This window comes from Phoxinus phoxinus, assembly GCF_949152265.1.
Source record: "Phoxinus phoxinus genome assembly, chromosome: 2".
Taxonomy (NCBI): domain Eukaryota; kingdom Metazoa; phylum Chordata; class Actinopteri; order Cypriniformes; family Leuciscidae; genus Phoxinus; species Phoxinus phoxinus.
In genome coordinates this window covers 39,351,805-39,378,153 of record NC_136877.1, presented here as the reverse complement: position 1 = coordinate 39,378,153, position 26,349 = coordinate 39,351,805, and the positions used below count along the sequence as shown (strand labels likewise).

At 39.0% G+C, this 26,349-nt stretch overlaps 1 protein-coding gene across 4 annotated transcripts in view; it reads left to right on the top strand.

The window, feature by feature from the left end:
- The window catches only part of exoc6b (exocyst complex component 6B), a 90,680-nt gene that overhangs the window by 21,655 nt on the left and 42,676 nt on the right, over window positions 1-26,349 (top strand). For 2 of the 4 annotated variants that reach the window (XM_079605199.1, XM_079605197.1), the window contains exons 7-15: window positions 8,875-9,048; window positions 11,011-11,079; window positions 17,978-18,061; window positions 18,580-18,626; window positions 19,179-19,299; window positions 20,443-20,514; window positions 21,139-21,236; window positions 22,115-22,220; window positions 22,980-23,089. In XM_079605199.1, the coding sequence (XP_079461325.1) occupies window positions 8,875-9,048; window positions 11,011-11,079; window positions 17,978-18,061; window positions 18,580-18,626; window positions 19,179-19,299; window positions 20,443-20,514; window positions 21,139-21,236; window positions 22,115-22,220; window positions 22,980-23,089 (881 nt within the window). Of the gene's footprint in view, window positions 1-8,874; window positions 9,076-11,010; window positions 11,080-17,977; window positions 18,062-18,579; window positions 18,627-19,178; window positions 19,300-20,442; window positions 20,515-21,138; window positions 21,237-22,114; window positions 22,221-22,979; window positions 23,090-26,349 lie in introns of all 4 variants that reach the window. The other 2 variants (XM_079605198.1, XM_079605196.1) reach the window with 1 other exon arrangement.

Genomic DNA, 26,349 nt, shown 5'->3' with positions numbered 1-26,349 from the left:
TTTGGACAACTTGGTTGAGAACCACTGTCATAGACACTTGGCCAGTAAGCAACCACCTAGAACATTCAACATCATTAAGGATAATTTGGCAGTCTTCTTCACCATCACATTGTCTTCAGAAAGTTCTCCACTCTTCTCTGATCTGTTGCTGCTACTAATTAAGAAACAGTGAAGAGCAAAAGCAGCCAAAAAGATGTCACGGAAGAGTTCAAATATTCCTCCTTGAGAAAGGCCAAAGCCATGCGTCTGTGTGTGTGTGTGCATGTGATGGTGTGCTATAACATATGTTTTCTTTTTACTGTGTGAACCTTTTTTAGTTACACCCTAACACTTTCAAGAACACAAATGTAGCGAAACTACTAAATTAACATTTTTCAGTAGTACGAAGCTAGTCTATCTTTTGAAAAGCATTGGACATTTGATCTATTCTTCTTTTTGTTCAGGCAGTTTAAGTTAAATAATTGCAGAAATGGTTCACCTATTTGAGTCGCTTTGCAGAAGGGTGACATTTTAGGTCTGTTTTATAATCGAAATATTGAGTTAAATGCTGTTGATGTTTCCAGCTAAATTCTATAAGTTAAGACGCATCCTATTTTTAAGAATAATTCAATTTTAGGATGCACACTATGCATTCTGTTCAAGTTAGAGTTCATAAACCCTCATTATTGTTTTGTGTGACAAGTATACACTTCAATCTACTTTTTTAAAAATGATTAATTATATAATCGTGTAGTTTTATATTTAAAGGATATTGTTTCCCCAGCTTCATGTAACTGTATGTGGCTGCTTTTTTTTTCTGGGACTAGTTTGGTCATTTACTTTTTCCTAAGAGGAGCTTTACTGTAATTGAATCACGTTCAGTTATGAGTAGCGTGTCGCTTGGAAAGCTAGAGTTTCAAATTTACTTCAATAACATTGGTTTTTGGAAAGTTAATTTAGTCTCTGACGATGTTGAAGAAGAGAAGTTGGACAATGAAACAATATGTGTATTCATCCAGGTAGGCAGGACTGAGGTAGATGTGTATTCTACCAGCAGGTTTTAATGCATTCGCTGTGTGACATGATGCATGTGGACACCATGAGTTGTAATCAGAGATACCCGTTTGTTCTGTTGCTGGTCTGCTTCCAGTTGCCCCAGCCCAGCCTTTCGTTCCACTTTGTCCCTTTTTCCCTTCTCCTCATCAGCCTGTGCCCTTGTCCATAGTTTGAACAAACTGTTGGCTCCTGAAGCTCCGGAACTTGGTGAGTTTCCACCGGTCCAATCTAAATGATGGGACTGTTTGGTTTGAACTCTCTGCTGGTCTGCTTTCTGAGTCTGATCATCTGCTTTGTTTATCAAAGGGCATACACGTCTATTAGTTTGTGTCCTTCCTTTAGTACAATGTTTTATCATTGGATTATTTTTAATTTAATGAATAACATTGTTACTCATTGTTAACATTTATCCTTTTTCTATTTTGGTTTGGTAAGTATTATTATAGTAGCTTTATTTTTAGCATAATTTTACATTTAAAAACAGGGGCGTAAATATAGTTGTACCCTATATGAAGACGTAAAGTAATGCATGCTCACACATTTGTCATACAGTAAATAGTTGTTGTATCTCAAATCACTCTTGTTCACTCGTTTATATATCTCCTATATAGTGAATATATCACAGTGCACTACATAGGTGCGTACACACCATTTCGGTTAAGTGACGCACCGTTTCTGCTTTTGACGCACTGCACAGCCAATTCAGACATTTAATTTTACTTATCTGAGTGAAGTAAAATGGTTTCATGACCATGCAGAGCAATATAATAGATTTAGAGTTGTCCTGAAAAGGACTATACATATAATAACTGTATAACCTTGCCAATAATGATCCTTATAAACATTAAAATATATATTACAAAAAATGAACCGACCTCAAACCTTTGAACTGTAGTGCATGTAGTTTAGGTTCAAATGGGAAAAAACACTGGTATTTGTTGCAACTCTTCCACTAGCCCACCTCTTGGGCCTCTAGGTGATTGGCGTTTGAGACCTCCTGGTTTTGTGGGCCATCTGTATTCAGTATTGGGATTTATTGAAGGGATTGTGGGAGTAGAAAAGAAGGGAATCACGAAACGGGGTGAAGGGTAGATTGCACAAGATGAAGTCAAATTGGGAACAATCAGTGAATATCCCTCTTTTTATCCGTATATTTCTACTGACCGTAACAAAACCCCATAGAGGGCCATGCAGATGCGCAAACAAGTTCTTGTGCCATTTTAAACCATTAACATAAGCTGTAAGGATTAATCCCCGTGTGTAATATTGGTTGGATGTAAGGTGGATAAGATTGCCAAACAGATAATGAAACACACTGGCTCATGTGATTTTGGTTATGTGTTTTCTTGGGTGCCTGTCCTACCCTTCCAGCGGCCTCTGGCGTAGAACAGCAAATTGTACTGAACGGTGTTCAAACTCTTGAACCACACGATTTGCAGCATGCACAACCACCCAGGCAAATGCACACACACTTATGTCAACATCACCATGTGCTGTCCTAACCATGCGCGGCTGTTCGGGTTCAAAACGTGGTTAACTGCTTTTCCTCCCACCCTAGCGTCCTCTCATCTCCCATCATCTCCTATCACGAACTTCCATTTGACCCAGATTCTGCTCATGCTGATGCGATCCATGTCTGACCCGGTCTTGGCCACTGACTTCAGCTACTGCTTGAGTCTCTGAGATAAACCTTGATCTGGGGCACGGCTGGAGCTGATCTTCTGGGACTCCCTTTTGGGAGCACATTGTTTGAATGAATCAATCTTCCCTGGAGCCTGACTTCGTATCCCTCGGGCTTCTAATAAAAGAGAGAAAGGAAGTTGTTTTATAAGTTTTGGTGACAACTAAAACTTTTTTTTTGGGGGGGTCGTGGGGTTTCCTAAGGGAACTCTTATTGTTGCTCAACACCACATACCAACACCTTTTGTTGGTTTTGCATCACTTACTTTTTTCTTCAGAAAATGTCAACATCTTCCCCCTTATTTCTTGCCTTGTAAACCAGCAAACACACCTTTAATCTCATGTCAATTCTCCTTTTTTCCCCCCAGCAGTCAATGCTCTCCATCATGTAGTGACCATTTGCATCCAGTAGGTGGCAGCAGAGGTCATCCCAGATTCTGCCTGCCGCTCCGTAACGTCTCCCGCAGAAGTGGAATGTTGGTGTAGAGTTAAACCAATATTCAAACTCCAGTAACCTTTGAACAAAGTGACCGTCCAGTCGGCACTTGCCAAAGCCTCACATTCCTCCTATTAAAGTTTGTTTTCTTGCATGTCTTTGAGTCCTGTAAGATTTGTCTTCTTGGCACGCGTTCATATGCGTGTGTGTTTTGGCTGTAACCCGGCACGTGCTGATTAGAGCAAAGCTATGGAGTTGTTCCTCAAAAGTAAACCAAGTGAACGATAAATCAAGCTCTAATGTCACCTTGCACAAGCTTTCTGTTAACTCAGAGAATCAATCTGTAACACTCTCTTATTCTTGATTGCTGACACAGACGCTGGCTCCTGGTTCTGACCTGCGACTTCTCCTCGCTAGCAGATGTGACTGCTCTGCTTACATGTTGGCACTCGTTGTGGCCTTTTTGCAGCTTCAGTAGTGGTTTCTGCTGTTAAATACAGAAGGGTGTCGTCGCTCTTTCTACTTTTTTGTGGGTTTCTGTTCCAGTGGTTTTGTGGTCGAGTGACGTTGGAGACATTCTGACTGTAGAAGCTGGAGAAGAATGGATCAGTTGCTCTTTGCTGACTGATGAAGAACAGAGCGCCTTTTCCTCCCATCATTTATATTTTCTTCTGTTCAGGGATTTTACTTTTTCTCTTTTGAACCTGTATTTGCCCACTTCTTAGTCATTTTTGCCCATCCATCTCTGCATATTATGGGCACATTGTTAATGTTGTGTGGAGAAATACTTGAAGTTTCCACATTCTTTAGGCTGACGTCACAAGACAGATGGCATCACTACCACTGCCAAATACCTTTGGGCAATAAATCGGTTGTTTCAGGGTAAGACCCTCAACCTCAAGTGGATCCACTTCCCTTTCCACAGCAGAGATGGCTTCTCTTGAGCTTTGGATGTCTCTCATTCCCTCCTCCCCGCTCCATTCTTCCATCCCCGACACCAGAGGAGCGAGTAAGCGCACGAGCGTACCGCTAATAACAGAAGGCTATTTGTCTAGGGGCTCTGTGATCCAGACTTGCAGACTGGTTCCTATTCCACTGGAAATTAGGCCCAGTCTCTGTGAGCCTGTGATTGTTTTAATTCCACTAACAAATGATCTGAAAATAAATATATTGGGACATCCAGTGCTGTAATAATGGCTCCATTGTAAGCCGTCGAGCACAGTGAGTCTGTGTGTATGTTGAGTATAGAGAAGTGGTTAGTCAAAGATTATGTTATAGACCTCAAGCTTGAATTTTAATCTTCCTTTTCTTTTGACCCCCCCCCCCCCCCCATTCCCCTTTTGTTCTGTCAGTCACTTCTATTTCTTAGCCCAATTTTATTCAAGTTTTGTTCCATTTTACTCCCTTTTGTATATTTCTCTAAAAAGGACCATGTTTATACAATGACATGACAAATGTTTCCACCATCTTCAGAATGACTCTTAAAATATTTGCTTCATTGTCTTCTGCTTTTTATTTTAGGGAGAGGTTGGTTATATCTAGTTATTTGGAAATCATCACCTTTTGCCAAACATCATTATTTGCCACAGACAATCATATGAATGTTAAAAATTATGTTCTGGACTGTTAGTAAATTATGCAAATGTATATGATTGAACATTTAACAAAGCTGCAGTGTTTGGGGAAACCTGTTGAAAATAATCTTTGTTTTAGCAATCTAGGCTTCTTAAAGGAAGGGTAGGCGATTTTTGGAAAGGCTAGCAATAGCAAGCTAGCTTTGAAAGCATTAGATCCCACCATTCCTTCAGAGCGCTCCCCAAAGCGACGCCTCCTGCAAAACACAGTCAGAGCAGAGTCAGCAAGGCATCTCTAAAGCACATAACATTACAATAATAATGAACGTAAGCAACTTACAGAGTTCTGACTTATAACACCCGACCTGACAGCTGCAGATTCAATTGGGCGTTGATAGTGTTGACATTGTAAGGCATAAATCTGAGTCTGAGGACGTGAACAGCTCCGGGTAGAATGTCATGGGTTGCCATCTCGTAATTACGGTAGTTATGGTGTAAACGCAGCATAAGCTCGTTGTTTGTTTCAGGAGGAACTGTAAAAGGCAGCTGCTGTTTGTTTGTGGCGCTCAGTGACTGTCTACAACTTGCGCTCAGTGACTGTCTGTCTACAACTTGCGCCCAGTGACTGTCTGTCTACAACTTGCGCTCAGTGACTGTCTGTCTACAACTTGCGCTCAGTGACTGTCTGTCTACAACTTGCGCTCAGTGACTGTCTGTCTACAACTTGTCTACAACTTGTGCTCAGTGACTTTCTGTCTGCCTTACAGAATGCGCTGATAACGCGTGATGTCTGCATGAGCAGAGTGCGCGGAGGAATGGAAATGCATTTGTTCACAGGCAGGTATATAGAAGTAAAATAATGCCAAGTATGTTTTTGAAATAAAGCCTGTTGAATTGCACTACTTGAAAAATATATGCATTGCATTAACCCTGCTTGCATTTTAATGCATTGTATTTTTAGGGCTTGCATTTTTAATGTGCTGAAATTCAACATGGTTCTATATTTAGGTTGTGAATATTTCAATATTTCAAACACATTTTCATTAATAATAATTCAAACACATTTTCATTAATAATAATTCAATAATCCCATATTCACCTTTCATATTTCACTTCTGTTTAACTGTTTAAAAATACAACCTATAATATTCAACAGGCAATTTTCTGTCCACTTTATTTCGCTTTACAAATTCGCTTCCACAAATTCAGTGGTTCAAATTTGACAGTAAATTCAACATTGACATCCAGGAACTGTAAGTGTATTTGTGATTATTATGAGGGCTGTTTTTATGTTTAATTTAGTGTCTTCAAGGTCCCTGTGCCTACATGCATCTTTCTCTATGTGAACGAGATTATAATGTTATTCCCCCGATGGTGATGTACAGAACAAATGTTACATTTGAGGTAGGCACATTTCTCTTGGTTGTTTAGTTGCCTAAACTTTATATTGCGGCGATGTGCTGCAGTGGGCTAATTTCCCTCAATAATTCAGGATTGCTGGACATATAAAACGCTTAACGTATCTTAATGGACTATACCTCACCATCAGCATTAAGAAGTGTATGTCCATCAACAAACTGATGTGTATATTTCGAATTTATTGCGGTGCACATGTGGGAACTATGTCATAACAGCACATACGTTAGTCAAGCACTAACGTGAATGAAAATTTGCTTTCACAGACCAGAAAACGGCGTCTTGTCGATATATACACTAGTTACAGCGTTTGAGGGCTAGTCAAGTTGTTCGCGGGCGGACAATGTGGAACATAGTTGGGCATTTGGCAAATATGTTACCCAGTGACATGTAGCCGTAACGGAAGTGGGATTCGAATTCCTGACAAATCGTTTAGCCGGTTCAGAGTCGATTCTTTCTTTTGAGAGACAATAACTTTATTTATCGTGCACTATTAAAGTTTTCGTTTAGCTGAAAACCAAAAATAAATTATGAATGATTGGTTGATTAAACTATATTGTCCACTAATGTGGAAATTTGTCATTGACTGACTCTTATACACACAATGTATAACAACATTAATTTAAAATACAGTAAAAATTACAGTAGATTGTAGAGAGATTTTCATCATTTGCAATGCTTCATGGGAGTGGGAGATCGTAGCGGAGTGAAACTTAAGTTCTATAGAAGCATATGTCATCACTTAATTTCAAAGCTCATGCTAAGTGGATGGGATTTTTACTTCTATTGCAACCTATTCACAATTACAAATATTTCTGAAGGGAATACGTGCTGTACAACAAACTGCATAACTTTTTAACAACTAAAGATATTTTCACCTTTAATTTTTCAAAAGGAATAATCTTTTTCCTCTCTTATTTGGCATGTTCCTTCACTGCATTAACAAAGTCACATTCTAGTAAATCCTGAAATTGCAGCTGTGGCTAACTAATGTCTTTCACTGTGAAATTCAAAAGTTCTTAATAATGGAGCACTTCATGGGGCCACTGAAGGAAAGGAATTTTTGCAGTGTTTGTTTCTTTCTTTTTGTTTGCCATCCAGTACCCCATCACTCTGACGCGAATGCCTCCACTTAAGATGAGAGGACCGAACTGAACGAGTGGGACATAACAGCCAATGAAGCACAATAGACAACACACTACTGTAACACACTGCATCCGATACACCCTCGCTATGACGCACATGCCTCTACTAGAGATTAGAAGAGAACTAGAACTTCAGACATGTCTAAAGAAATAAGTGGAGCACAATGCAATGATGAATACAACGACAATGCTCAATCTTTACATAGTCCAATTAGTGCATTTAGACATTCTCAGAGAAGAATTATTAGGATAAAGTGTTGGCTTGAATCCTTTTTTTGAAAGCATCAAGCAGCCTCAAGTCAAGTCACCTTTATTTATATAGCGCTTTTTACAATACAGATTGTATCAAAGCAGCCTTCACAGTGATAACATGAAAATAATACAACAAAGTTGTTACTATAAGAAAATTGCGTCATCGTCCACCTTAAGGCAGATCAATAATATTGTTGAATATTAAATGTCTCCAACTAAGCAAGCCAAAAGCCAAGGCAACATCATCACAACATCCACCTTGCATCCTATTGTCGCTATTTGCTTTCAATACTTTTGTCCTCATGGTGTTACATTTTTCTCTCAATTACCTTTTCTGTCTGCTTCAAAAGACTGGGTTGAAATGTTCACAACATTTCCTGTAATGAAGTCCTTTAAATCTGATGCTCTTCATGGGAAGGAATTCTTGAGTTGCAAAGGTCTCTTTCCTGTGCCACCATCCAATATACCCTCGCTATGACGCACATGACTCTACTAGAGAGCTCAATCTTTGCGTAGTCTAAGAAGCTCATTTGGACCTTCTCATTCTCAGAGAAGAATAATCAGAATAAACAGTGTTGTCTTGAATCCTTTTTGTGGAACCACCAGGAAGCCCACAACATCCCCTTTGTATCCCATTATCGCTGCTTGGTTTCTGTTCTCTTGTCCTAATGGTGTTTTGAAGTTATGGAGTTTTCTTTTTTTCAATAAAGAGGCAGTTTTTTGTTGTTGTCTGCTTCAAGAGCCCTCCATGCCCGAATCTTGCTCCCCACTAAATAACTTGAGAGGTCTGTAAGGAGAAGGTTGTGTGCGCATTGAACTTAGTCTTGACGTCAGACGCTGTTAGTTAAAGAATAGTGTTCTATTGAGGAAATCTCATCTGAACTCTCACGTTTTGCTTATGGGAAATCCTTTCACAGGTGCCTTTCTCTTTGTTGGCACTAATGGGGAAAGACGTACTTTTGTCAATATGTAGAACAGTATCGCTATTGAGTTAGAATGTCACATGGAAAATGATTGACATAAGTTCAGTCTTTGTTCCTTCTTGAATACATGTGGGATACTAAAATGGCTCGCTCGCTCGCTCTCTCTCTCTCTCGCGCGCTCTCTCTCTCACGCTCTCTCTTGTATTTTAAAGTAGTTTTGCAGAAATTAGTATTGTCATGAGAATTTATTTTATTTTATTTGTAATTTAAAATGTATTAAAATTTCAGTTGGATTCGTGTAAAAAAGAAACAAATATAATCTATCAATCTTTTTTGTGCAAAAATAAATAATTGGAAAAAATTAAAGTCCTACCATATGTCCCCCTTCACATGTTGCTGTGTTTGTTTTCCAGGCACAGGTGCAGATCGCTCGTGACAATGCCGTGACATCACAGCAGGGGTCAGCGAGTGGACGGAGAATACGGAAGGAAGCATGCTCAGGCACAGAGGTGGACAGAACTGAAAGCAACCCCTTCACAGAACAGGATTCTGGGATATTGGATGTGGAGTATGACGAGGAGGATGAGGTGAGGGAGGAAAGATTCACCTCAGCAGTTAAGCATTTCAATTTTTTTTAAGCTTTTAGCAAATTGCTTTTTGTCTACTTTTGTGCACAGGCACTTTATGAAACCAGAAAAAAGAGAATTCTTCATTCAAATGTGACTTGGGTATTATTCTCTGTTTTTGCTCTTTTTCTTCTGTGTCAGTCCTTCATTTGGGTGGGAATCATAATTAATCTGGTTCTGATTCCTATTAGTGATTCCGCTACAATTCTTTTAATATGTTTGAGATGGATTTACAAAAACATTTTTCTACACTCATTCAAATAAACAACCAGCCACAACACAGCAATGGTTCTTGGTTCATTCTGTTAAACATGACGAAATGAATCACTCAATACATGAGTCAGGTTAATTCAGTAACCACTCCAACTGATTCAACCTTTGTATGAATAACTTAGATCTGGATAACACTGTCACAATTTTTTTGTACAGTGTTCTATCTACATTAGCCAAAAATCTAAAGTCATGAAAATCATTTAGTTAAAAAATTATTTAAATGGAATCTCTGAATATTGAATCCCAGTTTCTCTGTCTCTGTTTTCGTCCCTCTTCATCAGTCCCTTTCTCCTGCTTTACTTTAATATCCCTATGGACTTGCTGTTGGGCTGCCTGCCCAGTCCAGGATCCCCTCCCTTTCTTAATGGAGCGTCTCAGCTCCGCAGTCGTTTAGTGTCATTAGGCCTGCCCTGCTCCTCCGAGGCAGCAATGTGAGACGTGTGGAGCATGCAAGACGTGCTCCCCAGCTGTAGCTACCACCGGCACGGAGCGAAAGGATGATCCTCGCTTATGTCCTTAGAGACAAATTAAAATGACACAATCAAGACAGTCAGTGTTCGTTGTGTAGTTTTGAGCAAGTGAAAACAAGTGTGTTTTCACTTGCTCAAACTGAAGCAACACAAGATTGACACTTGTTGTGTTTGTACTAAAGCACTCGCGATGGACTTTTATTTTCTGTGTGCGTTATGCTAAGCGGGCACTTTCATATCAAAGCAGCTAACAAAAAGTTACTTGCTAAATAAACGTTAATGTCATTTTTGACTAAAGTTACCATCTTTACCTAATGTCTTACCCAATTTCATGATGGTGCAACATTGCTAACTATACTATTTTGATATCAGTTTGATCAGCATAAATATTTCCACTATAGTTCCATAAGTGAAAATTTTACCTTTAACTGACCCTGGTAAGGTTAATGCTTTTTGCCCTCTTATTTGACCTTTCCCCCTTCCCTTCCCTCCAAGCTTCAATCAGTCTGTGCGTCATCATGTTTTCCTCTTCTGGCTCCTGTTTAAGAAGCACTGCTTGTGCCAGGCTTTAATCTGCTTGAATCTCTGTGCTCAGGGGCTTCCTGAGAAACGGTTGTATCCAAAGATGCAGATCAGTGCCCGTTTAATGACCCCTTGCCACCTGAGCGATGTCCCCTTGCGCCCCTTCGTCCTGTCTGTAAACTGTTTGTAGGGGAGTATGTTGGTGTGAACACGCCATCCTTGAACCGGGCAGACATTTCCAGCTCTGTCCCAGTGGTGCATCAAGACTGAATTGTTTTTTCCACATTCTCTGGTTTAATTGTTGGTGGTGCCATGAAGTAGTCGGGTTTGAATGTCCCTGGTTGCTATTTTGCGGGCACCAGATCAAAGCTGGTATTGTTCAGATGGCCATTTGTTTGGGTTACTTTTGGAAAAAGAGTCTTTCCTATACTGGTAAGGTCAAGGGTGGCTCAAGTCAAAGAGAAATAAAGAGAATGTGATAAATTTAAATGTGGTAACTACATAAATTTTTCATGACCTTTTGAAAATCTAAATAAATTCTAGTTGAAAAATATCTTTAATGATGTTTTTCCTTATTGACTTCCAGCTTTAGTGCTGGTTATTTGTATAGGACATGTGTCTCTCACTGACTGTATACACTGACTGTATTTTATTGCAGATTCCTGGTGCGCAGGATTTGGTGGACTTCTCTCCTGTGTATCGCTGTTTACACATCTACACTGTATTGGTGAGTATTTCTCATTTGCATTCGGTTTTATTTCAGGTTTGACTTGTCTGATATTTTTACGCTTCACGCTTGCATATATAACCCTCACTTTGTTCCCTAAGGCCTTTTGTTGCAGTGTTATTCTCAGGTAGAGAATGTCTTGTGTGTTTTCAGCATATGTTCCTGAAAATGTGGATGTGTATTTTAGTGTGTGTATGAGAGGTTGGTCATTTCAAATTTCATGTGTTAATGTTCCCGTTTTACACTGCCGTTCAAAAGTTTGGGGTCAGTAAGATTTTATTCGGAAATAAATTAATACTTTGAGAGACTGCATTAATTTTATCAAAAGTGACAGTTAATACTTTTATATTGTTACAAACAAATATTTGAACTTTCTGTTAATCTAATAACCCTTAAAATGTTTTATCACGTTTTCCATGTTAACTGTTTTCAATGTTGATAATAATAAGAAATGTTTCTTGAGTACAATGTTGATAATAATAAGAAATGTTTCTTGAGTACAAAGTCAGCATATTAGACTGACATTTTAAACTATATTATTACAATAGAAAACAGTCATTTTAAATTGTAGCACTAGTAATATTTTACTATATAACAGTTTTTATATTTGTTAAAAAACGTGCAGCCTTAGTACGCATAAGAGACTTAATTTTAAAAGCATTAAAAAATATTACTGACCCCAAACTTTTGAATAATAGTAAATGTATAAATATTTTTTATTTTATGTATAGCTGCATGATTAAGTGAAATAAAAGTGTAATCCCAATGGGGAATATCTTGATACTAGATGTTTATAATATCACAAAATCTCAGTATTTGACAAAATAATTACAATAAGATTTTTGGTCAAAATCATGCAACCCTACATTGATTTATATCTCTTTATGATGCGTACGTCTGTTAATCCGTGCTGGCTGGTCATTTTAAATCTAAGCGGTTAGCACCAGTTGTTTGTCAATGACTTTGCTGAAATTTGCCTGTGGAAACTGCTCCATAGTTTACCAGCAAGTTCTCCACCCAAAAGTACCCTGGAATGTTCCCTGTACAAACAAATATTTAATTTGATGCAGTCACAAGTAATGAAAAAGGCATCAGTGTTAATTTATTAACTGTTAACTTGCTAGACACACACATTTGTGGAGCCAAGAGTTTTTAAACTAATTTCTTGTGGTATGCTTCAAAATACGACCAAGATTTTGGTGTAGGTCTACGTGCTTGGGTGGGTACGTCTGGTTTTTTGTTTTGTTTTTTTACACGAGGGCGCACGTGTTTGTTTTCAGAGTGTACGTGCTGACAGCTCCTCATGAAGACTCTTGAATTGTTTGAGTTGGTGGAATGTCACTTTTATGACCCTCCAGCCTGTAAATTTCATGTGCGAGCAGATGGACTGTCATTACTACAATAGTCTTTGTAATGGAAGCTGGTGAGAATGGCATGCTGGGGGTTCGGGGTAGAGAGGAAGCCTTTAGAGTTCATGTCTTGCCCTTTTTTTGACCAGTCCAAAGCTGCTCTGGAAACCCGGTCTAAGAGCCGTCTGAGGACGCAAAGGAAATGTAAAGGACGAGAGTTGTTTGAAAGTGACCAGGGAGTCATAGAACGGAGACACGCACACACTGTTTTGAGGTTATAGGAAAAAAAGCAAACAAATGTGAAAAGAGCCCCGATAAGTGAGTCGATGTGTTTCTTTTTAAGAAGGAATATTCAAGTTTTTGTGTTTCCTTTCCCTGGTGACCCTTGAGTCACCTCAGACCCTGGGAAATCACAATGCTTACTTATACAAAAACAATCAGAATTGCACTTTATATGTCCCTGAAGAACTTTTTTGTTTAAACGGTGAGCACAAACTCATGAACGCCTGTTTCAATGCGCCTATGGCAGATACTTCCCATTCACTGTATATTCAGTGGCCTGAACGCCCCCACAGGAAGGAAGTTGTTGAGACTGTTGTATGTTTATATGGCGATTGGCCTTAGTGTGACATCACTCCAGATAATTTAAACAAACATCATGTAAACACCGCTACACGCTACTGTAAAGAGTGAGAGGGACAGAGAGACACTTATGGATGGGAGGGAAACAAGTCAAATATAGAATTTGAAGTGGTCCTGTAGATGTACAACAGTGCTTTTTTGGTTCTGCTCTGACTCCTGAGCTGGTTGTACTCCAGATGGCAGGAGGCGCTGAGGGGGTTCACCTGGGTTTCCTTCATACCAGGGGGTCGTGACCCGGCCACGGTGTCCCTTTTTTTTTTTTTTTTTTTTTTTTCTTTTTTTTTTTTTTTTTTTTGCATGTGTGTGAGACAGTATGACTGTGAGGCCTGGAACTATAAGTGTGGAGCTGCTGTGGAGGAACAGGAAGTTGAACTCTGGTTGGAAATTCAAGCCGAGGGATGGAAAGAATAAGGATGGCGAAAAAGAACAAGGACAAGAGAGAGGTCAGAGTGCCCGTTGGAGGGTACAGCCTGTTCTTTTGTCAAGTTTGGCTGAAAAACTTAAATAGAAGACAATGCGTTACGTTTTTTTTTTTCACACTGCAATCAAACAATTGACATTTTTATGAATCTGAAGATAATAAAGTTCAAACGGACAGAGGAAAAAGATTATCCCTCTGGAGTGGTGGAATTAAAAGAACAGTGGACTGCAATAGAATGGAAAGCAGAGAAAAGAGGAAGTGTGATATTTAAGTTTAGTTGTTGAAAGTTTGACCTCTCTGTCTTGCACTTACCATAACCTTTTATTGTTTTTACATTGCCAGAACACAGCCAAAATGAAATGGCATTTTTCTTTTTCTTTAACTCGCATGACCTCAAGTGCAGACTTTTAATGGTGCTACTGTGTCAGAAATCCAAGGCTGGTGGAGATTTCTTGGGGTCACTTTGTACTCTTACCTCTGTTTGCTCCTGTATAACTGTCATTATTCTATTCTATTCTATTCTATTCTATTCTATTCTATTCTATTCTATTCTATTCTATTCTATTCTATTCTATTCTATTCTATTCCTACTGGCTTTCTTTTCCTGTTAATCTCCTGTACCGACTTCCAGCTCAAACTCCTCCTCTTTGCTCCTGATGTAACTCAGACCAGAACTGTCAGAGAATCGAGACACTGTTCTGTGTTCAGATCAGTAAAAGCAGAGACTGGTTGTGATGGGCCAGCTGCAGCATGAAACCCTTGAGAAGGAGAACCACAGAACAGGCCTCCATCCTACTTTTCTGACCCAGAGAAGCACAACCAGGCATCAGAGGCACTAGACCTTTTGTGTAGGGAAGTTCAGCTGAACTTTAGCATGAATCTTTCCACGATAGTTGATGTTGGCACTGTTCTCCTTTTGATTTTGACTGTTTAGGTTAAGGAACATCTATATGAGATGGAGCATTTGGACTTGATTAACTGAGTTTAGACTGCAGTTGGTAGACCTGCTCTTCTCAGTCTAGTAACCGCACACAAGTTTGTATAGCCAACAGGATGGACACACTCAGTTAAATTCCTTTCATACAGAACACAGCATCCTTCTCTAACATCCTTTTTGTTCCTTCTCCAAAATGTCTTTTTAAGGATTCTGAGGTAATACTTCGGACTGTTCGGTTTTGGGGAAGCTACTTTGAAGCTGCAGCTGCTCATAATTTAAAGCGAGTGGCTATGAATCATTGAATCCATTTTTTTAAATAAGTTGATGAATGAACCATTTTAGTAAAATTAATCAGACTTCCCAACACTTTTTGTGAGAGAGAAGGTTTGTGTGTGTGTGTTTTGTTGCACTTAGTGTTGGATAAGTTACTTTTATACATTATTTTTGTGTTTCTCACTGAATTGGTCAAACTTTTGTCTTTCATTGTACTCTGAAGGCCTTTGTGAGCATAGTATCTGTTTGATCCCTGTTGTTATTAAAGGTTTCAGGTTGTTCTGAAGTTATTTAAAATTTGTTTAATGCTTTTTCCATTTCTGTGCCCGCTGATTTCTCCTTCAATTCTTATTTCTCAAACCTTATTCTTCCTCTCACATCATTACATCTGGGTGGTCTTGGGGTGGCGTAGCCTAGTTGTAAGCTATTTGGGCTTGGTAACCGAATGATTGCAAGTTCAAACCCTCAAGAGTATCGGTATCACTATTTTGCCCTTAGTCAAGACTCTGGGATAAGTATGCTGTAAATCGCTTTACTTTTTTAAGTAAAAATATCCCATTAAATCAGAAATCCACTGTAAAAAGCACAGAGACAATGTTTCCATTATTACGGAATGGCATATTTTGGAACTGAATATTTAATTAAGTGACAGTGTTAATATAACAATCTACTTGAAGTACCAAATTCTGCTTTGTACTTTTAAAATGTACTAATAGCCACCATAAGAATACAAGTGGTAAAATAGAAAGCTGCATTATGAATCAGTCTTCATCCTAAGTGGTCTATCTATAAAACATACATAGACGGTGCACTGGATCATAGACACGAAGATAAAACACCAACAAGGCAACATGAATGACACTAAAAAAAATGCAGTAAACATGAACTAAATTACAGAAAAATATATCACAAAACACCCTAATGCACATTACTTATGAAAATAAGAAGAAACTAAATTGAGACTATTTTACAGTAAAATGACTTGCAGTGTGATGAACCATTTATAATTTAAATGGTCAACTTGCAGTTAACCAATCAGGCTTTTACTGTAGCATTTTACTGTGTATTCAATCAATCAATCAATCAAAGCTTTATTAAGGACACACATGGTCCAAAACACAAACACAAAAGAGAAGAAAATATCATGTATACATATAGGATATAACGCCAATGGTTCCACATACTGGAGAAGAACCTGACTGAACTTAGGGCCGGGTTTGTCTTTTGAAATGATACTGTTTGCAGAGTCTATCAACCTGCACGTACATGATATTGCACAGAACAGGTGGGCACGCCAATACTGACAAACATTTGGCTTGCACTGCTCCACCGTGGCACCTAAAGCAGCAGCCCCATTCCATCATCATATGCTACATTGAGTTTCTGCATGCTGTTATTTCTGTAATGCCACCACAAATGGGCAGTATACATGGGGTACAATATGCTCTAAAAAGTGCAGTCTTCACAGATCCTGAGCACATACCAAATTTGCAAATCAACGTATTAGCTTGTGCATACTGCATAGATCATACAACACTGTCTATAAATGTCCCTATCATCAGACAGGTCTTCAGTTATATAATGTCCTAGGTAGCCTCATCACATACCTTAAGGACAATACCAGACAGAGAAAATTCAGGAAATGATAGTTTATTGTCCTCCCTACTCCTAACAATCATAATATTACTCTTCTTTGCATTGCATTTAAAGTCAAAGTCTGAGCCATATTGAGAGCAAACCCTCAATAACTGTTGAAGGCCAGCACTATATGGACAGAAAATCACCAAATCGTCGGGATACATCAAGTGGTTGATGATAGTGTTACCAACAACACAACCTGTTCCACAGCTGTTTAGCAGCTTCGATAAATCGTCCACATAAACATTAAAGAGAAAGGGGGACAAAATGCTTCCCTGTCTAACTCCATTGCATACATTGAATGTAGCGGACACACACACATTATACATTTATTGACTGATGAGCATATCAAAAAGCCAGAATTCTCACTAGAAATTTGGGAACTCTGTTGTGTAACTTGTAAAATTATTTTTTTTATAATTTGCACAATCAAATGCTTTAGAGGCATCAATAAAACACATACAAATTATGCTTGTTATACAAATCTAAAATCTCCTTTAAAGCAAAAATACACATACTATCTGTGCCATGTTTAGGTTTAAAACCAAACTGGTTGTCAATGGTCAGGACAAACTGTTCCAACTTATTCAGTAAAGTCCTCACCAGGACCTTGGATAGAATACTGGCCGGTAATTATCCATGCTATTTATTTTGCCAGCTTTGTCTTTATTAATAGGCACTAACATCACAGATTCAATATGGCTTGCACCATCAATATTCGTTGCCAAAGATGTTTTACAGTTATCCATTCTTTAGATTTCTTTCCAGAAATCATTTGAATTATTTTTTTTGCAGTTTACTTCCAAGTGAGTCAGACCTCATTGTGTTTTCATTCCTCTTTATGAAACGTAGGGCATATTTATATTCAAATAAGGGACCATGTTTATGTCTGCCATGACTTCATGTGCTGTATTTGCTTAATGTATCACATTATTAGCTTAGATTTGTCAATGTCTTTTGGAATCAATTGACATTCAAGTGTGCCTGTGGACACATGAGAAGCTCTGTTAGTGTACCGTGCAGTGTTATAGCTGGTCAAGTCTTTTCCTGTTGTATTATCCTTTTATAAGACTTAGTCACCCGCTCCGTCTAGATACATTTAGAAACACTTGACCAGGTAGTGATAAGTCGTAACCGCACTGCCGCTGTTTTCTGTCTTTATCTCTGTCTCTCTCTGCGTGTCTGTGTTGTTTCTGCTCTGCTTTTCTGACTGGTACGTGTGTGCATGTGTTGGTGTCATGCCCTTCTAGACTTTGATAGGAGTCTGTGTGAGGTGGACAGGAACTGCACTTTGGGACTCTGGGAAAAGGGTCAAGTCTTTAAGCGCTGAATGAGTGCCTTTGTTTTTAGACCACAAGCCTATGATGCACTGTATTCTGAGTCATACTATGAGATTAGAAGAGAGAGTACCCGATATGCTCTTTTTTTGAAGTTTAGCTTGGTCTCTACAAGTAGGAATCTGTTTTCCTGTGTAAACTGCTTCTCTCTGCCATTACCTTCTCTCTCTTGTTTCATCTTGAGCTTTTCTGGTGTAAACAAGTCTTACATGATTGATGCTCATTGGTCAGAGAGCTTTTCACACACATTGAGAGCCATATTCTCACTCAGGTGCTTATAATGTATATCTGCCTTACACAGGGTGATCGGGACACGTTTGAGAACTACTACAGGAAGCAGCGGCGGAAACAGGCCAGACTCGTGCTGCAGCCTCACTCTAACATGGTACGCCCTTACACCTGACCTTACGCCTGAGAACATGCCGTGTCTAACTGTCTGTCTGACACCCTCCTATAATATTCACTGCACCACCCCAATCACTAACATCACCTAAACTCTCAGAAACTGTGAGGTGGTAAGTCATTAGCGCTACATAACATACACATTTATACTTAGTTGACATGGATGCATACAATGAACTTGACACCAAGATATAGTTAATTTAGGGCCTGGGAATTAAAATGGGGACCTCTAGTGTAGATGTGTTCATATAGAGTTTTCATTAGCTTGCACAACGATTGGAAAATTATGTTGAACCATCGTTCCAGCTAGAATATAGCTCAGTTGCACTTAATGTTGATGTCAATACAAAATACTTCAGGTATACACTACTGTTCAAAAGATTAGGGTTAGAAAGATTAGTTTTATATATACCGGTAATAGTTTCTATAGAAACTATTATAGTAGACTGCTCAATTGACTGATGTTCATAAACTCTCCTTCCTCTCTCCTGTGGTCTCCAGCATGAAACGTTAGAGGGATACAGGCGCTACTTCAATCAAATTGTTGGGTAAGTGCAGTGCACGTTTTATTTTGAATGGTCAAATTAACTGAAAATCAATTATATATGCTTATAATGTTTTTAATATAGGAGAGAATTAAAATAGCTGAATTATTTTATTGGCTCAGTGTTCAGAGCCTCCCTTTTGCCAAATGCTCCCCTTCCTCTGGCCCTTCCTGATTCTTCATCCCAGTGCTGCCGGAAAACTCTCTGAGCTTTAGAATTTATGGTTCTGGAGATGTGGAGTGGCAGATTGGTGTTATTCCGAGTGTCTGGATGGGAATATTGGGAAGGCCGGTGTCTGGAATGGAGGCTTTTGCAAACATCCTAAATGGCACAAAAAAAAGAGGCTCAGGGCACTCGCACAGTGGGATGTCTGGGATTTTTTGGGGAATGTTGCTGGCTTGTTTGATGACTCTGATTCCTTTGTATGCTGGACACCCTCAGTGTGACCATTAGGGATATTAGTGATGTAGTTTAATGAAATGTTTTCATACAGTATGATGTTGTAAAGTACTCACTGTTTCTCTTTCATACCCTTTCTTTGTATATGTCCTGTAGTTTTTTTGTAGTGGAGGACCACATCTTGCACACCACGCAGGGCCTGGTAAACCGGGCTTATGTGGAAGAATTGTGGGAGCTGTCTCTTTCCAAGACTATTGCAGCCTTGCGTACTCATTCAGTATGTCTGCACACTACACACTAAACACACACTGAGCAAGACAAGCCAAAAGACAAGCAGTAAATCTGTTTAGTCAAGGCATCAATTTGAAGGCCAACCTGGAAGGCTAATTCACCATGACTTCCCTCTGGAATTTCTGATGGGTTTTCAGGATAGTGGTTTTCTAGTACAATAAGGTGGTGACCATTACTTGAAGACGCTGTGCTTTCACGTTTCGTTGTACAACATAGACTACCGTTCAAAAGTTTACAGTTTTTTTGAAAGAAGTCTCTTATGTTCACCAGGGCAGTATTTATTTAATCAGAAATGCAGTACAAACAGTAATATTGTGAAATATTGATGCATTCACTCTAGCTAGAACTAGCAAGGCAGTGCACACATACAGGACGTAATCACTATAGAGAGAGCACAAAAAGCCGGGGAGCAAATGAATGGGATAGACCGCTGCATCATCTTGAGACAGGCTCTTTTAAAAAACGATTGTAACTACAGCATGCATTAGCAACAGTCGCAACAAAAATAGTCTGCCTGCTTATAATGACAACTACGGTAAAAAGATGAGCTTTGAGGTGTTTTTCATTCAGCGAGTCTTCAGCAATACTCGCGTTTCAATCAAATAACACCAAATCCTGTCATTTTCTTCTTAAAAAGATATTTGAGAACTACTTGAGACCACTTAGTAAAATTCTTATGATCTTTTTGGAATTTATCTTGAGAATAAGAAATACCCATAAGAATCCTACTGACTTAATAACATGAACAGTTGTGTAAATGACCTCAAATGTGAAGTTTGTTTAAAAATGTAAGTTGCAAGTTCCTGCAAAAGAACTGTCACATTTGTCCTCGTCAATGAACTCTCATCTGTGTGGTGGTAGTTGTCCTTATTTTACTCATAAATTGAAAACACTTCTCTAAAACCTATTACAATTCTGAGGGAACCTATGGCTCAAACCAACCCTCCTCTGGGTTTTAGGACTACAAACCAAACAGTTAAATTCCCAGATTACAATTGTCAGATACTTATTTGCTCAAATAAATGTTGCATTTTTTTTTTTTTAGCATTTATACCAAGTAATCTTAATCCCTGTGCTTTCCTTCCTCTGCTTCTGCTGTAATCCATCACTCTCTCTTGTGTCTTTGCAGTCTTATTGCACTGATCCAGATCTGATTTTAGATCTGAAGAATCTCATAGTGCTGTTTGCAGACACACTGCAGGTGAGATGGGCTAGTACCTGACCATCAAGACAGCTGTTGTGCTCTTGTTTATATGGATAACGTCTAAGAACAAGGGGTGTCAAATGATTAGATTTTTTTTTAAATCAAGTAAATAATCACATATAACAATTTTTTGGGGAAAAGTATAATTTTATAGACCATATTATGACAACAAATATTGTGACAAACGAATACAGCATTGAATAAACATTACAAAAAGGTTCAGTATCTTGTTTGTTCCGTTTGATATAATTTATCATATCACTAGCCTTCAGTCAATTGCCATGCAGTGTCAAGTTAAATGTAATGTGCCTTGAGATCCCTGCATTCTCATTGTCTTTGAATGCAAGTAGGTATGTGTTCTGTGTGAATGGCAAAAACACACATATTTTTAGGTATGTTTTCAAGCTTGAATTATTTAGATGGTAGGAAAATATCTTATTTAATAATTTACATGTGTATTTTTGGGGCATGACTAAATGTGTGTTTTTTTTTTGGTAAGAAATAAGTTGGACAAATGTAAATATCATTCATTCTGATTTCTGCTGAGAGTTGCATGCATTGCTTCCTGTTTTCAACTGAGCTGGATATTATCCCCCCCCCCCCCCCTCTCTCTCTCTGCAGGGTTATGGTTTTCCAGTAAACCAGTTGTTTGACATGTTGCTGGAGATGAGGGATCAATATGGGGAGATACTGCTGAAAAAGTGGAACCAGTCCTTCAGGTGCTTTTCTGCCTCTCTTTTTCTCTCTCCATTTTCTCTGTTTTCTTCATCTCGATCCCTTGGTTTTTCATTTGAGTAAGGATAATGATGATTTGGTTATCACCTTATGACCCTTGAGAAATCCATACTGAAGGAATTATACTAATAGGGTTATGCCCAAATGTAAGGCACGTTCAGTTTAAATCAGGTTATGTTTACTGTACATCATTTGTTCTGATCTGCAATTCAATACTTGGTAACCAATCATCCATTTTTTATGAAATATACATTTTTAATGCCCTCTATCAAAGTACCATTTAAAGAAATTGCCTGAATCTTATACCTGTAGTGCCCAGAGATTTATGTTTGCAGAGGCTGTGGATTACAGGACAGTTGAAGGACAGAGAAATTTTGTCAGGCCAAGCTATTAAACTAATATCACTGATCAAATTACACCCATATGACTAAATCATATTGCTTGAAGGACAAATAATTAAAAAAAATGTTGTGCTGGGGATCCAAAAAATGTCAATTCGTTGTTGAAAAAAAATTGTTAAAGCTCCTTGGAGCTCCTCGGCTGAATCTTAAGAGCAGATGACATGGAAAGGTTGTCGTAACCTTGCTGGAGTCGTTTTTCGATCCCTGTCAGAGACACTTGACTCACTCCATAAAAGAATGATGCTCTGGAGTCTTTGAATGACTCAGAATATCATCACCGTGGGAACAGGCATTCAAGGAAGATCTGTTGTGTGTGTTAGCCTTGACCGAGTTACACAAAGTCCAGTAAATGGTTTTTAGATTATTTAGTCTTTTTAAATATCCCGCTGTTGTCCTCAGGTTTATGATCAGTTCATCTGTGAAGTCAGGTCTTTTCCCCTCACACTTATTCTGTTGCTTAGGCAAATCTTGGATCAGGACAACTATAGCCCCATTCCTGTGGCATCCCCTGAGGAGTACCAGCGGATCGCAGGCCAGTTCCCCTTCCAGGATCCAGAGCTCGAGAAGGTAAGCATTAGGCACATAAGAAAGCATTTATCCTAGAGATTTTTCTCACAGATTCCCTCAGTTACACACCCTCTAGTCTCCACAAAGACATAAATATCCTCCTGCTCTCCATGATGTTGATTACTAACATGCGCATCCTCTGAAATACTTGAACAAAGCCATACATTTGAATTCTCCCATTGACGTCAACAAGAACTACTGCCCAATACTGTTGTAGTAATCAAAGGATGCTACCATTCTTGGTGATACATGCACTCGCAGCTGTTCTTCTTCATGCAATAAGGCTGCCTTTGTGTTTTCTTTTATAAAGGGAAATTCCCGGTGCGCTCTATTAACAGCATTTGTTGCGAATTGTCAATATTTTTTTACTTCGACCACAAATTGATTATTTAATGCACTTGCAATGGAAGTACACAGGGCATGCAGCTGTTAAAATACATCCCAGGGATTATATATTACAGCAATCTTAATTCTTGACTAAAGATAATTTCTTAAGTGAAATGATCATGTTTTTAAAATATCTGTTTCTGTAATAAAGCCCCTGAACCAGAAGTGTCCCATCTAGAAAAGTAGTCCCACGTCAATTTAACGATTTAGACAACTTTATAGCTCAAAGAATTTAAAGAATAATTCACATACTTGAGTTTATAATTCTGATTTAATAAACCCTCCAGAACTCTTGCTTTATGTACTGTGATTTATTTATTAGTTTATTTATTTTTTATTAATTTACTCATATATATTTTTTTTTCTAAACAGATGCCTTTTCCGAAGAAGCTGCCATTTTCTGAATTTGTGCCTAAAGTATACTCACAAATCAAAGAATTCATCTACGCCTGCCTGAAATACTCTGAGGACTTGCACCTTAGGTACGAGCGTTCAAACTTACTTTAATCTGTTTCACACCTGCATATATATAACCCTTTTGTCCAAATGTTCTCATTAGCAAATCATGCTGCTTGGATGCCAGTTTACGTACCTTTTTTTGAACTGCCTTTTTTTTAACCTTTCATTCTTCTGTTATGAAATCACTAAACCCGACCCATTGTCTTTGCCTATCCCCTAGAGTAGCCGCTGAGCCTCAGAGAGGAAGTTCTGTCTGCACCAAACAGTTTCTATGTGTTTTCCTAATTAATTGCGTGCTTGGTGCTAGTGGGTGTTATTTCAAGGAATTTCTCCCAGTGTTGACTGATCTCTGGTCAGTTTATGAGTTCTTAGAATTACTGATGAGGTTGCCAGATGCGCCGAGCTGTTTAGTGTGGCCTACCCTGAATTCCCAGTCTGCAGACTGTTGGACAGAATAAATGGCTCTGTGAAATGTTGCTTCGGTATGATCTCCCTTTATGATATTTCTCAGAAGAGAAGTCCATTTCACAAGTGTAGAAAACAAACAGTTGTGAAAACAGCACTTGTGGATTTCCCAATAAAAGACCTGCTTAGCAACCTGTTATATAATGTCAGAGAGTAAAATGAATTAAGGCAAGTTATTGCTCATGATGCTTAGGATACCCTGTATATTAACCTTTAAATGATTTGCTCATCCCAATCAATGGACTAGTTGCACGGGGCCGCCATTTTGGATTTCTGAACAGCGAGTGTGCGGTTAGACACTTCCGGTTTCGCATTATGCACGGTGCAGGGAGCCGGAGAAAGCCGAAAATTATACCTTTTATAGTGGTTTATAGAATAAATTATAACTTAAAATACTACCAAGATCCATATTACTATCACACGAGCCAATGGCAATTAAATGCACGGATACATAGTAAGATTAATGAATGAAATACAACTGTTCACGAACAGAAGATTGTATTGGACTCATGCTGCATACGCAATGACAATTATGCCAACTGTAGCCTAAATATAGTTACAACTACGATTAGAGTTGTTAAATAAAATACCCCGTGAACATTCTCACGTTTGCCCTGTGATAACCGTATTTATGGAGATAAATTGTAGCCTTTCTCAATTCTGCGTATATATTTTCACTTACTCGATCAATATTATCATCACATATTTTACATTTTTAACTGTAGGTAACGTTACCACAAAAATTTAGTCTACTATAAGTTTGTGTATTTACACGTAGTACAATACTGTATGCGCTGCTTATAAACACCAGACAGATAATGATTTATGAAACAGATGCTCTTTACTCATCTCACTTGCACAGAATAAATGCAGTAATAGAAAGCATAGAAACTCACAGGTTAAATAAACAGAAAATTATATGCATTTAAAAATGTGGTCGGGTTGAAGTCCCCCCTGGATCTTCTGTATCCACTCAGCCCGTACCGCAGCGTCAGCGGGGAATGCATGAAAGCTGACTTTGTTGTAACGTGACGAAACGGTACATATATAACGGCACACAACAATGAAGTGCTGAGGCTGTCACCCTCCGAAAGGCAAGTCGCCTCTCTTGAATCCTAAAAACACTCATTGTGAAAAATTATCTCTCTAGTAATGGAACTCGGTCGCTGTTGTCTCTTGCTCTCGCTGTCTCCCGCTCTCGCTGTCAGATCACCGGAAGTACTGGCCCGCACACTCAGGGTTCGAACGTCAACGGTCGCCATTTTGTGCACGGAGCGAATTTGTGCTATGGAGATGAATACCACAAATAGTGGTAATGATTAGCCGTACAATTTTCATCTGCTGGGTGACAAAGAGGCGATAGTTAATGTAGTTATAGTATTTGTTCATGGGCCTTCGTCTCACTGATTATTTTAGACGTCTTTAATTTGGACAATATACATTGTCTTTGATGCTTTTAAAGCCCCCCCCTTCATACATAAAGCTAGCCTGGCTCCGCCCTCCTACGTACTTCGGCTCAATTTTAATTTTCCTTTAGTACGTCGTCTGGGTTTGCGGTAAAATTTGTGAGTTTTCTCCGGCCAATTTTTACCGGTCCAATCAGCGAATAGAGGGAGTGGCTGAGAACGATGATGTACGTTCTTCATGTACGTTCATGATATACGTCACGACCAAACATTAGCGATTGGGTATGGTAGATCCAGAGTGGCTCTGGGCAGATCCAATAGTTTTAAACTTCAACAGAGTACCCGCCTTCAAGGAAGTTAACTCTTGTCAATGGGGATTGGCAAATGACAAATGAAATGTACAAGAGTCTGGTAGGACCAGGCTAACATAAAGTGCCTTATCTTAAGTACCTTACTCGAGCAGGTTTCATTGCTGTGTCAACCCTGTTTGGGATTGAACCTTCGACCTTTTGTATTAAAATCTTTAAGCATTCATCTCCCAACCACCCCTTAACCTCAGTCACGTTGTGTTGTGATCTGATATCTCATCCCTTCTCCTAATACGCTGAATGGAACAGTAGGTCAAGGGGTCGAGGCTAAAGGTCAATGTCTGTAGAACTGTCGTGGGCATTTCCGTCTTCCTCCTCCTGATTGAGCTATGCACTAAGACGAGTCCTCTCAATTGTGATCGTTTGATGTTCCCTGTCTCTGGCTCTTTCTTTGAGTGCCTCGTCAGGTCTGGTTACTTTAGAAGCGGATGTCTCTGTTGGATATCCTAATCCTTGTGTGCATGTTTGTGTAGTTGTTGCAGTTTAGAGGTTTACTAAGGAAATGAGGGAACATGTTTCAGGACAGAGAACACGTAGAAACCGGCATCCTACCAAATTACTACTCCATTATCATCAGCATTAGTGATTAGTGTCTGAGACATTGTCTAGCCAACCAGACACTCTTAACAGTGTCGCCTGTAGAGTGGTCCGATAGAAGATGCCTATTATAACAGTAGAAAAGACGAATGTATTTCCCGACTCATTGGCTTAATTTCAAGCAATGATTGCCTGTCCAGGACTACCTGTGCTGTGAAAGTATTGTTTTTGGAGATAAATCCTACAATCACTGCAAGAATGAGTTTAAATGAGCAATAATACCTCTTTTCCTGTCTGACGGAGTCTGTGCGTGCTAAATTCTCCTAGACTGTCCAGTTCCTGGAGAGAGTGTAGCTGCAATGGACGTTGAGGGCAACTGCTTGGTTTATGTCAGAGGTGTCAAAGTATTTGGCTTAGTCCAATCCCGCCTGCAGAATGATTTCATGAAATTATTGAATCTACAGGTATTCATACGGGTGAAAGGAAATGAGTAAATCACTTAGTTCC